Source organism: Dasypus novemcinctus, chromosome 8 (assembly GCF_030445035.2).
Source record: "Dasypus novemcinctus isolate mDasNov1 chromosome 8, mDasNov1.1.hap2, whole genome shotgun sequence".
In the NCBI taxonomy this organism is placed as follows: domain Eukaryota; kingdom Metazoa; phylum Chordata; class Mammalia; order Cingulata; family Dasypodidae; genus Dasypus; species Dasypus novemcinctus.
The window spans coordinates 57,822,245-57,836,326 of NC_080680.1; the positions used below are offsets into that span (position 1 = coordinate 57,822,245).

A 14,082-nucleotide genomic window follows, 5' to 3' on the forward strand; every position below is an offset into this window, starting at 1 on the left:
ATGAGTCTCCAAAAAGAGCCAGGAGGTTATCAGAGGGGTTGCCCTTATGCACACCTGAGCAGAGTCTCAGAGACAGATGAAGTAGATACAATCCGAGGTATTGGTTCTTCTGAGGGCTACAGAGACCCACAGGTTCTATGGTCATGGCAGATGGAGTTCAGTGTCATGTCAGTTGGCCCTACACTGGAGTTTGTGTTTCTGTGTGATGGAGCTGGACTCAGATGTGATCTTTGTTCATAAGGCTCTCCTGTTACTTTTACTGGATCTGTAGTTGGTGCTGGGGTTTAATGTATACCTAGGGGACCTGAATCTCTGAACTGACCATGTGATAGCCAGGCCCTGAGCCTCAACAGACTTCAGCTCCTACACTCTGGTTTATTGGACTTACCCCACTCAGCTAGCACGGAGTTGAAGAAGGTCAACCACCACACCAGGGAGCCAAGAGTGCCTACAACTGAAAGCAGGAGAATTGCATCCAGCATCCATGTGGAATCTAAGCCCCCTCTTGATATAGATGTGGAGTGGACACAACCATTCCAAGGTCCACAGGATGGAGGAATAGAGTATGGATTAGAGTGGACTTACTGATATTCTATTCATTCTATTCTATTCATGAACTATTGTGATTAGTAATCAAAGAAAATGTGGCATTGGTGTGGACAAAGTGGCCATGGTGGCTGCTGGGGGTAGGAATGGAAGAGATGAGATGTGGGGGCGTTTTCGGTACTTGGAGTTGTCTTGGGTGGTGCTGCAGGGACAGTTACCGGACAGTGTATGTCCTCCCATGGCCCACTGGGTGGATTGTGGGAGAGTGAGGGCTATGATGTGGCCCATTGACCATGAGGTGCAGCGGTGCTCAGAGATGTATTCACCAAATGCAATCAATGTCTCGTGATGATGGAGGAGATTTTTGTTATGGGGGGAGGAGTGGGTTGAGGGGGGTGGGGGGTATATGGGGACCTCATATTTTTTTAATGTAATATTAAAAAAATAAAGACAAAAAAAAAAAAAAAAAACTCAACTTTGAGGGTCACCAGGATCTAGAATTCAGTCCCAAATCATAATTACTGATGAAAATGATGGGTAACCCCTGAGCTCTCCTTATAAGGTCTCCTTTGCTGCTTCCTCTTCTTATCCTTAAACCCTCACTGTCTGGCTGCCTCTACCTACAGTCATTTCCATGGTGGTCTCACCCGTTTTCATGGCTGTAGATACCATCGATGTGCTGAAGACTCCCAACTTTTATCTCAATCCAGACTTCTCTCTTGGCTGCATTACTGCAATAACTACCTGTCTCCCAACTTTGATCCTTGCCTACCTCATCCTATTTTCAACATGGCAGCCAATCATGGAGGACCACATACTGTATGATTCCATTTATATGAAATATGCTGAATAGGCAAGTCTACACAGACAGAAAGCCGATTAGTGGGCTGGTGGGGAGGGTGGAATGGGGAGTAACTGCTTGATGGGTATGGGGTTTCTTTTCAGGGTGTTGAAAAGGTTTGGAATTAGAGGTAATGGTTACACAAAATTGTGCATACACAAAAAACCACTAAATTGTGCACTTTAAAATGGTGACTTTTATACTTATATCTCATTTCTTTCAAAAAGCCAGTATGCATCAAAACTCCAGTGAGATTAACTATCATTCCATATACACCAGAATGGCTACAAAAGACTGACAACATAAAGTGTTGGTGAGGATGTAGAGAAATGGGAACCCTCCTTCACTGCTGAGGGGAAGTAAAACGGTACAGCTCCTATAGAAGACAGTATGGCAGTTTCTTAAAAAGTTACATATCTACTTACCACATGACCCAGGAATACCACCCCTGGTATTTACCCAAGAGAAATGAAAACATATGTCCACACAAAGACTTGTATATGAATGCTTACAGTGGAGTTATTCATAAAAGTCAAGACCTGGAAACAATTCACATGTTCACAAACTGGTGAATGGATAAACAGAATGTGGTATATTCATACAATGTGCTACAATTCACAATAAAAAGGAACTATAAAAATGAGCAACAAGATGAATGACTCCCACAAACATTATGCTAAGTGAAAAGTGCCAGAAACAAAAGACTAAATATGACATGCTTTTATTTACATAAATTTTGTATTGAAGGCAAAACTATAGATAGAAAGGTCAGTGTTTGCCTAGGGTAGGGAGATAGGAGTGGGGACTGATAGTAAAACAGCATGAAGGAACTTTCTGAGGTAACAAAAGTGTTCTAAAACTGGATTATGGTGATCATTGCATATTATAAATTTACTAAAACTCACAAAACTGTACATTTTGAAAGAGGTGAACTTTATGGTACTTAAATTATAACTCAAAAAACCCATTTTGTAAAAGGCAGTGTACAATTGCCAGTCTCCTTTCCCTTTGCCATGGTGATGAGCATCATTCCAGGTGTAGGCTACAATGGTTTCCAAAATGTGGAGCAAGGCCCTCTACTGACATAAAATGCACATATAGCATGAGTAAATAATAAACTATTATTATTTTTAGCCACTGAAATTTGGGGTTTGTTACTACAGCATATTCTAACCCATTATGAATAAAGAAATTATTTCCAGAACTGGTATTGAGTCAAGTCAATATTAAGTTAAGCCAATTAACTTGTCCAAGAGAGTTTGGACAAGAGAATGAGAGTAAAATCTTAGAAATAACTCTTGGTTATTTGGCATAAGACTTTAACTAGAATCAAAGAAAAAAGCAGACTAAATTTTTCAGAGAACTGTTCTGCCAAAGAATGATCTGCACTGAACAGACTGTGACTTTTTAAGACTTGAAATGATCCTTTGGGCCCAACTTGAGGCAGGAACAGACTAAGAAAGTTGCTCAGTTCCCAAGGGGTGCAATTTCCCTGACAGTCACTTCAGATGTAGCCACAGAGATTATAGAAAATGAAGAATCTCGCAGATGAAGCCAAATGCCCAAGAACAATAGACAAGGGCACTAGTCCCAGGAAATAGAATCAAGGACTAATCAAGGAACATTCTCCATTTCCAAAGTTGGGAATTCAAAACAGGCAATGTTAGATTTGCCTCAGTGCATGTTTCCCATGCTTCACATTTCAAAAGGGAGTGTCCTTGCCTCTGTTCAACCTGTCTATATAATGTGTGTAGAGAGCAAGTAACTTTTTAGTTCATTGTTTCCACATCAATCAGAACCACACTTGGATCTGAAATAGGCTATAGTGCACACCAGGAAGGTGCCATGGCTGGACAGGACTTTCCAATTATCTCCGTAGGGGCAGAAGTGAGTGTATTTGTGTGTAAGAAGGAGAATGAAGAGAATATCTGGTGACCACAAAGGTTGACTATGGTAGTCATTCATGCTGTTCACTATCTTCTTCTGGTTCTTCTCTCAGACGCATGAGAGGGCAGAACTTTCCTGCCCACTTGAAACTAGCTAAGTCTCTATAATTTGCCTTTGGGCAATGAAATATGTGTCACTTACAGGTGGAAGTTTTAAGAGCCAATATACATACACCATGCTCCCTCCCCACTCTCATTCCACAAGGGCTCCATATGAGGAAAATGTGGGGTGGATTATCCACTAGGCTGAAATAGAGATGGAGCATGAGTGGAAAATAAATCTTTCTTGTTGTGGACATCTTTCTCCCATCGTGTAGCTTGTTAACCACTAGCCAATTTCATCTGCTGAGCAAGAAGCAGATGTGCAGAAGGAGAGAGAAAATATGTTCTCTAGGTCTCTAAAGGTTTTCTGCTCTGAGTTCAAATACTTCCAGAATAACTCCCACATTTCTGCCCCTGAGTTTCATAAGGCACCTTTTATTTAATATATGCCTCCACAGGTTTCTGTTTTTAAGCTGGCTCAAAGTGGTTTCTTTACATTCAACCCAAAGAGTTCTCAGACATTCCTTAATCTATCAAGCTCCTAATGCCAAAGAAAAAAGGAAAGAAAAGCATGAAAGCATAGGAAACTTTGGGAGAACCATGTTGGAATCCAGTCCAAATGTGGATATGGCAGTTAATCTGTTTACCAATCTCATATCCTCGTCTCCTGAGCCCGCAGCTAGACGGTATTTCTCACTGTCATTCAGTGAGGCAAGGTGAGTTCTAGCAAACGAAACGTGAAAAGATGATATGCAGAAGCTATGTGCCACCTCCTTCATGCAACCCACCATGCTTTTTCCTGTTTGGCAGCTTGAAGTAATGCAACCTCAGGGGCCATGTGTTGAAGATGGGAGAACCAAAAGACTCAAAGAACTTAGGTTACCAAATCACAACTTGAAAAGCCACTAACTGAGAGGAACATCTGATTTGTGAAAGACATTAGCTTACCCTAACTCTTATAGAGGAGGAGGGATAGAAAGCCTCATGTTATATTAGTCCTTTGCAGTTCTTGCATATCTCCTCTGATCCTCCCAAGGGCTGAATGAGGGTTTAAGCCAAGTGCAGAAAAGTGGCTGAGGAGGAGGAGGAATCACGTGCCACTATATAGCGAAGTCCAACTTCAAATGCAGATGTCCTGATTCCCATCATCGAGTACTTTTTCCACTGTGCTAAACGGAATGCTAAGTATTCCTCCTGCAACTGGATATGTTAGCAGCTAATCTAAATCTCTGAACAATTAAATAGATAATAAAAAGGTGAAAGAGAAGACAATCCTCCCTCAAGACAATCATCCCAACCCATTTATCTCTTCATGCCCCAGCCAAGAGCATGCCAAAAGTATATGTGCCTCTTAAAGTTAAACAAGTCTTACCAAAAAACAAACAAACAAAATTCTAGTTTACATCATATAACAAAGGACAGCAAAGCAAAACAGATGTTGTGTACATCTTTCACATGTAGAGCAACCCAGAACAAGACTAACTCCATCAAGTGCAATTTATTTAAATAATAATTTAATTGCATGGTATAGGTAAACAAGTTTTAGCAATAAGAAAATATAGAATTCCAAAAACATTTGCCAACTTCAGCATGTATCTAATAACACAGAGTATTCTGTAATATTAAGGATGTGAAAAAAAAAAAGTGTTGATTTTCCAGAAGAGATGATTTATTTTCACTTAAAATACAACTTCTAAGATGACATCTGTTTTCAAAAATGCCTTAATGTTAAAAATAGGCTACAGGAACTGCTGTCTTCAAGCTGAAAATGTAGATCTTATATAGCATTAGCTTATAAATCATAGATGAGAGCATTAAGATAAAAACAGTAAAAGAGAATACTCATTGGGAACACAGTTTTATATTAAAAATATCCAAAGTTCAGTTTTCTTCTTCCTTCTCGACTTATATTGATAAAATGCTCTAATAGTTACAATCTCTTTCACATTCTGGAATGAGATGCAATTTCTACTTGATCAGCAGATGGAGGTTATTAACACATTCGTCTTGCATATAACTCACATGTCTTCCATGCCTAAAAATGTTTTTCTCTGTAAAACTGTGATTGCTGGGAATGGGAAAATTAGAGGAAACTAAGTTCAAATTTAATGAGAAGAAAAAAAGTGAGATAAAATGCTAACAATTTGTACTAACAGAACATTGAATTAAAAAGTACATACAGGTAGGTAGCTTTGATGATTCAGGAGGAAAACTTCAAATTAGTTTTCAAAATGGTATGGTCTCCAACTTTCTATTTAATCCAAATAAAAATTTTAAATACATGTTATTAAAAATTGTTTGTAAATCCCTCTACATGTCAAGTTAACATTAGAAGTTTCCAGGTGACCAGATCACAAGACAGGTTTATTTATTTGTTTAAGGCAAAGCAAAATTTTCCAAGTGAAGCACCTACAAAATAAATTTGCTTTAGAAATAAACTTCAGTAATAAAATAATGCTTCTCATTTATTAAATATATATTTTGTCTCTGCATATGATTTAGCAACTTGCATCAAAAAAACCTCATGTTATATGAACATCTACAAACAAATATTTTAAAACCATAGTATATAAATGACTCAGTTGGTATTCATTCAGGTGTATAGATATCAAGAGTCAACAAAAGAAAAAAAGAACATAATAAAAAATAAGCTACATAATCATAAATCATAAAAATTTTCCCCTAACACAATGTGAGACTGCAACATATTATTGAGAATTAAGTAATTTTCCTGGACAGCACGTTTCAGTGAAACCCATGTGTTCTCCCCCAAATCTAAAACAGAACCAACAGTACTGTTTTCTTAAGCCATTAAATCTAACCAACAGCCTAAGCTTTAGAATGTTTACCATAATCTCTTTTCATGTAAGTTATTTTCTTAAAGAAAAAATAAATCGCTGCACAGAAAGCAACTCTCTACTATGAAGAATAAAAAAAAAAGTAATTAATAAAAATTGTTTAAACTCATTCACTATCTCCAAAATTGTCACCTGGACATTGGCTCCATTAAAGATAAGAATCAATTTAAATGTCTGTATGATTTCCAAAACAGAGTCATACCTTCAAAATGAATAAGACCTTACCACATTTCAAAATAATATAATTCATTTAATAATGAAATACTAAGTAATATTATTTAACATGCTCCTTTTATCCAATTTCCCTGGCTATCAGTTCAGTTACACTGAGACCTAAGACCATCTTTCTCTTTTTTTTTTAAGTGATACACAAGAGATAACCAATAATTAAAATCAATTTACTAGAAAGTATTAAGTAGCAATAAAACAAAATCTTCCACTGGGATTTACCAGCATCCCTTAAATTCATCATTTAAATAATGTGTTTCTAAGAACTACTGGATTATCATGCAAGATATACTGTATAATAATATTCAGCAAGTTTTACTTAACGAGGATTGGTATTAAAGTACCTTGAGTCTTCCTATTAAATATCCAATCTGAGGCATCTGTAGGCATTCTTTACTAGTTAAAAACAATGAGGCAGCTACTTTGACTTCTCCATGCAAAGTTGTATTACAGTATTTCTGTGCCAGATATGTATAATCGAACATTGTAAACAGGAGGGAAATGGGGGTTAGACTTACTCTGAGGCTAGAAGCATATGCCCCTTCTGGATCTTTCAGGCCAAGAACCTGCTCAGCCATCTCAATCCACTAAATAGTCCCTACATCATTTCTTTCTGTAGTTAAGTTCTAAAGACACTAGAATGGATTTCAAAAGACATCCCTTGAAAAGAACATCTAACCATCAAGATCAATAGCAATTGCTCGACACAAAAGATATTTTCCCTTATGATAAATTTGATGTCCTTTGCATTATATTTCAATTTCAACATTCCAAAGCAACTAAATCTAATAGCAAATATATAAAAGACAAAACAAAGAAGGTTTCACAATGGTAACTTTAAAACTTAAGTAAAAAATATGTAAATAATTGGACAATCTGGAGTAGATCCTGCACTCCTACTGAAAATACAGTATAAAATATTGTCTATTTAATATTGTAAGCTGTTATATATCTACTTATCCACTTATAGATAGATGTAGCTGGTCAAAAATGTCTAAAGAGATTAAAAATATATTAATTATACTTGTGCATATTACTTAGGTATTATATACATTCAAAAATATTAATAAGATAGCAAAAGGCATAAAATATATAACTTTAAATAAACCATCTGCCAAATTATTCTCTAAGTAGGCAACTTGTGTCTAAAGATCTTTAAATAGTAATATCGGACTAGCTGAAAGATTCAATGCTGAAGTGTTGATAATAAAAAGGGATTCGTTTTTCAGAATAATGTTATCTTAGAAAATGTTTAATCATGAAATCTCTAAACGTCTCAAAGCTAGGAGTCATTTTCTCTACAATTCTAACATTTTGTGCTGAAGTTGGCTTAAATGTATCATCATGATACAGCTGAAAGTCTGTAAAATTACATTAAAATAGAAATCTTAAAAATAAGGTCTCCTAGTCAAGTATATAAGGAGTTCTAATAATGTGCAAAGGTGCATATGACATTGATGATCTGCAGAAGCGAGAATAAGCATGATGAAATGAGACTTTAAAGACACTCAAACAGAAATAGCAAACTTCACACATATATATTTGAAACACAACTGGCCTACTAAGACGGTGACAGGTGTTCATAGAAGATAGCAAGTAAAAACCAGAACTCCAGAAAGCACAGTAGTGGAAGGTCTTTAAAAAGAACTGCAGCATGTATGAATGAATGCTCCCTTGACAACATCGTTTCAACATTGTAGGACTGGAGGAAAAACAACACTGCTTAAAGGCTGGAGAGGACAAGGTGATTTCCTAAGATACCTTCCAGGCCCAATGGGTCAAAATATCTTAGAGCATCAATACAATCACTGGCATCTTAGTTCTACTCAATTTTAACTAAATGGATTTTAATATAAGGCATAAATATGGAGAGTATAACTAGGGAAAAATCATGAAGATGAAAAAAAATCAGCAGAGTTATTTCAGAAGTTTTTCCAATTGGTCACTGTTAATATATTGAATTGTGTCCCCTAAAAAGACATGTGAATTTATACATAAACAGGATCTTTGAAGATGTTATCAGTTAAGATGAGGCCAAACTAGATTAGGGTGGACCTTAATTCAATATGACTGGTGTCCTTAAAAGGGGAAGAAATTTGGACACAGTAAGAGAGACAGAAACAAGTGGCCATGTGAGGAAGGGAGAGTTTGAGTTATGCTGCCACAAACCAAGGGTTGCCATGGATTGCCAGCCATCCACTAGGAGCCAAGAGAGACACAGAATGGATTTTTCCCTTTAAGAGGACGCATGGATCCTGACACCTTAATTTCAGACTTCTAGCCTTCAGAACTATGAGACAATAAATTTCTGTTGTTTAAACCCATCAGTCTGTGGTACTTTGTTATGGCAGCTCTGGCAAACTAAGACAGTGAAAAAGATCTTTATTATTTTAAATTCCAAGGGAAGGAAAATCTCTAAATCTTATTTGCAAAGATCAAAAGACTCACTTTAAAGGAATGGATGTGAAGTAGAATCATAATGAGTATTACTAGCAGGGACTGTTAGTGTATCTCAAATATAACTAGCTCTAAAAATAGCTTCAAAAGAGGAAACATTTTATTCGAAATAAGAGAATTTTCTTCTTCATAAACTTAACTTATTTGAAGATTGAAAGTCCAACTAGTACAAGTTTTCAGGTCAGGAAAGAAGTTACAGTTAGCCTTGCTAAACTCACCCCTTTGCAAAAGAGCTCTTTTATGCTGATGGATTGCTCCAGTGATTAAAAATCTTTCTTGAGGCTGATTTTTCTGGAATTCATCTGCCTGTAACTTATACTCACTTGTCTCATCTCTGCCTTCTTTCCTATATAACTTGGAACTTTCTTATATTCAGAAGAAGCATAGAAAACATTAAAATATATGTCCATATAAGAGCTGATGCAGTTAATCTTGTACTACCAAGTAGAAATCATGCCTTCCTTGTTACCACTCCTACAAAGCATAACCTGTACTTGAGTCTTAAATTCAGAGAGCACCAATCAGATCTCTGCCTCTTCATTAAGACAAAACAAAACAAAAAGGCAGTTATACCGGGAACTATGCAAACTGCACAAACTATCAGACACATTGGCAGCCCAACTCTTATCATATGCAATGCTCAAAAGATCGGACAAAACACTATCACTTCAGTACTAATTCTTCACAGAACACCCTAAATCATACAATAATTCCCAAAACACAATATTAATGCCACAAGAAATTGGTACTATCAAACTGTCTTGAACATGCAAGTGTCTGATCAATATTTATGGCATTAATGATATTACAAAACTTTTAAAATCTGTTGGATTATATCCATGTTCAAAGCAGCACTATTCACAAAAGCCAAAAGGTAGAAGCAACCTAAGTGTCCATCAGCAGGTGAACGGATAAATAAAGTGTTGTATGTATACACAATGGAACATATTCATCCATAAAAAGAAATGAAGGTCTGATAAATGTTACAATATGAATGAATCTTGAAGATATCATGTTGAGTGAAATAAGCCAGATACAAATAGGCAAATATTTTATGATTTCACTTATATGAAATAAACAGAGAAAGTTGAGTACAGTTACCAAGGGCTGGAGGGATAAGGGGGAAGAATAGGGAGTTATTATCTAATGGGTACAAAGTTTTTGTTTGGGGTGATGAAAAAGGGTGTGTAATGGATGGTGGGTAGCACAATATTGGAAATGCAATTAATATAACTGAATAGTACACATGAAAGTGGTTAATATGGGAAATTTTGTATTGTACATATGTTACCACAATTGAAATTTTTTTAAAATCTAGAGGATAGATGATCCATATTGCTAGATAACATTAAAAAGTATAGGAAGCTAGGGAGTAGATGTAGCTCACTGGTTTGAGTACCTGCTTCTCACGTACAAAGTCCCAGGTTCAATCCCAGTACCTCTTAAAAAAATAAAAACATACAGGAAGGAAGCAGATTTGGTTCCAAGGATAAAGCATCCATTTACCACATGGGAGGTCCAGGGTTCAAACTCAGAGTCTCCTGACCCATGTGATGAGCTGGCCCATGTGCAGTACTGATGCATGCAAGGAGTCCTGTGCCACGCAGGGGTGTCCCCCATGTAGGGGAGCCCCACGCGCGAGGGGTGCGCCTTGTAAGGATAGCCGCCCAGTGCGAAAAAAGTGCAGCCTGCCAAGGAGTGGAGCCGCACACACGGAGAACTGATGTAGCAAGATGATGCAACAAAAAAGAGACACAGATTCCTGGTGCCGCTGACAAGAATACAAGCGGACACAGAAGAATACACAGCGAATGGACACAGAGAGCAGACAACTGGGGGTGGGGAAGAGGAGAGAAATAAATAAAACATAAATCTTTAAAAAAATACATATATATAGGAATAAAAAAATTAAGAAAAAATAAAGGAAAAATTTTAAATGCATAGGAAGTAATAAAAACAAAATTTTAAAAATAACGGAAAAATAAAAAGAATAAGATAAAAACTACTATTAATTTTCCCTTTATACCAGAAAGAGAATTTTTTTTACTGACCTTCCACTCTGAATTGTAGCTTCTTACAAACAAAATGGGTGCAAATGCTTTAAAAAGAATGCTACCTGGCCTTGCTGACACCTTGATTTTGGACTCCTAGCCTCTGAAATTGTGAGCCAATAAATCCCTGCTATTTAAGGGAAAGGAAAAAAAAAGCTATCAAAGCTCCTCTGAAAATATTTAACATAGTTTCCACTACTAACTGTAATGACAGCTAATTTTATTTCCTTTTTTGACTGATCATAATAATTGCACATATTGATATTTACCAGCATACTATCTGGAAAGACAGTTCTCTGGCTCAAGTTGTATTAATCATTTTCCATTGGAAATACATTCACAGTATTAGTCAAGAATCAGTACACTAAATACAAGACCACATACCTGCTGGATATAGGATAATGTAGCAGGGAGTAGGAAGGCACAAATTCACTACCTGGGCTATTGTCAGGATCAACCACATGAATAAGTTTAAATGTGTTTGACTTTCCATGCTTATTTCATTTCATAGCAGAGATCCCAGAATCAGTCAATACTTTTACAATCACTGCAAAGAATCATAATTATTATAAAAACTCCAACTTGTACAGCCCTTCAGTTTACCAAGAGCTAGCATATACATTTTCAAATTGAAACCTCACAAGCACGAAGTACTAAGTTGCTATCCCCACTGTATATATGAGGAAACTGACCCTCAGAAAGGATGAGCAATTTGTTCCATGTCAAGGAATTGTTAATCAACAGAGATGGGGGCTCCTGACTACAGGTCCCGGGCCCTTTATGTTAAACTGCAGAGGCTTCCATGACAAATTATTATTCTTCACAATAGAAACAGGGCAAAATTCTAATTCATCAATCCACTAATCCTTTTTCCTTGCTCTTGATGTAATTTTGTCCTCAGCCACCACCCATACATATAGGGGAGGGAAGGAAAACAGTGATGATTGTGAAATAAAAGTAGGAATGATTTGTGATTAAACACTATAACATTTTTTAAAATAAATACCATACACAGACTCACAGTTGTAAAACAGAGAGCTTGAAAGTCACCTGCTCTTTTTTCCATTTCAACAGATGGAGAAAATGTGGTAATGCAGAGTGAGCAGGAGACTCATTCAAGGTCACCCAGCTAAGCGGGAGTAGGGACAGGATCTCTTCCATTGCCAGGCCTTGATTATACTGCCCAATTAAAGGACTAAATAACCACAGTCCAAATATTTACAAGGAACTGTCATAGTTACAGAGAGGTTAGAAAGTTCAATCTTACACATCAGTATCATGAGCGTAAAATTACTGATACTTACATTTTGTTTAAAGCAGCAGGAATTTTACTTTGCTTCCTATAGAATCAATAATCAACACATATATTTTCAGACTCTCATGGACTTGTTCTTCCCTTTAGAAACACAGGTTTTTAAAATTTTGTTATAATACACTTAGTACATTCAAAAGCAGGAGAGTCTCAATATTGTCTCACTACGTTTTACCCAATATGAAGAAAGAATTTTTTTAAAAAAAACTGAATACTTCTTTTCTAGATACAGGACTCTTTAACCTATCAAGTAGTTGCAACATCCTCCTCCCCTGTTCATGCCTCTGCCTGTCTTTTTCAGAAGTCTTCAGGTCACTGCTAAGCTATCTTTGAGTTTAAATGATGTTTTATTTCCTCTCTGCATATTTAAATACTAGGCAACAAAATACCTCTGAAGTCTAACTGATCAACAAATCTAAAAATGGCTCAACTTGTAAGCCATTTGCTACTTAATATTAATTTCCACATTAAAAAAATAAATACTCTAATTAGACTTTATTGTACCTGTGAGTCTTTTAAAAGACTTCTTCACTCCCCAATTCAAGTTTAATATGAAAAATTTTGGAGAGGCAAAATATAAGAATTTTCTAGATAGTACTGAACATCATTATGTAGGGAATAAAAAAAATTATGTAGACCAACAGTAAACCATACAGATAATAGAAAATATTGACAATAAAATTAGGTTTTTTGTCTCTCATTTACAATCATTTTTACACTTTAATACAAGGTCCAATCTACAGTAGATGCCAATGCTAATTGAGGGAAAACACCATCCTTCAAGTTCACGTCAATCTGAGGAAGGATTTTTCCAGAGGTGAAGAGCTGCCTGAATTCTGAAGTGCAGTCTGGATTCCATGGAATAATCTTTGTAGTTGTTTCTGAAGACAATAACAATAAAATTGTAAAGTCAAAATTGTTGTATAACAGTGCACCACCACCCTCCTCTTTCTCTCTACTCTGCATTTCTTGTTTGCTTCCAAACAAATAAGATGTTCAACAATGCATCTTGCTAAAATGTAGATTCTGGTTGGGAGGATGGGGATTGGGGGGAGAGGCAGGAACAATAGTCTTCATTTCTGGTAATGATCCACAGACCACATTTTGAGTAGCAAGGTTCTACTCAACAACTAAGCCATTCACAAAACTAGGAAGAAGGTTATGAGGGGGAAGAGCAAATTTCGTGAACTATTCCTAACTATGTTGATTTCCTTTTTTAAAAAACTGGAAATATCTGAGGCAGCCTCCTGTAAGCTTGGTGTACATGATCAATCGCTTAAAAACACCCTTTGAAATTCTTATGAAACAACGACAAAAGGTATGAGAATTACTTATTCTAGTTCTCACTTGCAATTGGCAATCCTTTGGCCAATAAACATTATACAACAATGTCTGAAGGGCCCAGAGAGATCCAAAGATAATATAAAAAACTTACTCAGATCATTCATATTGACTTCCCCTTGTTAAAATTGTTAAGAAGCTGCAAAATGGAATGAAATGGCAGGAACGGCTCCTGCTTTCACACACTGCCTTGACCCGCAGTGGACCCTTCTTCTTTGCAGTGGTACTCATTGCTACAGTTCTTCACTTTATACATGTCTAAGGGCTACTTACTGGTAAACTTAGTAAAGGTTATGAAAACGTATTATTCAAAAACCAAAAATTTTTTTCTAAAAAAAATTTACTAGAATTTACCAAAGAACATAATTGAATATTTTCTTAATTATCTGCCCACCCATTTTGTCAACTTTGCAAATCTCCTACTGCAGACAATTTATAGTCTTGAAATTATTAGGAAGCA

The 14,082-nt window shown here is 36.4% G+C and overlaps 1 protein-coding gene across 4 annotated transcripts in view; it reads right to left on the reverse strand.

Moving 5' to 3' along the window:
• Window positions 1–4,858: 4,858 nt before the first annotated feature.
• The window catches only part of TTC39B (tetratricopeptide repeat domain 39B), a 141,954-nt gene continuing 132,730 nt past the window's right edge, over window positions 4,859–14,082 (reverse strand). For 2 of the 4 annotated variants that reach the window (XM_058301888.2, XM_058301887.2), the window contains exon 20: window positions 5,023–13,162. In XM_058301888.2, the coding sequence (XP_058157871.1) occupies window positions 13,072–13,162 (91 nt within the window). In that variant the 3' untranslated portion in view covers window positions 5,023–13,071. Of the gene's footprint in view, window positions 13,163–14,082 lie in introns of all 4 variants that reach the window. The other 2 variants (XR_011649411.1, XM_071216740.1) reach the window with 2 other exon arrangements.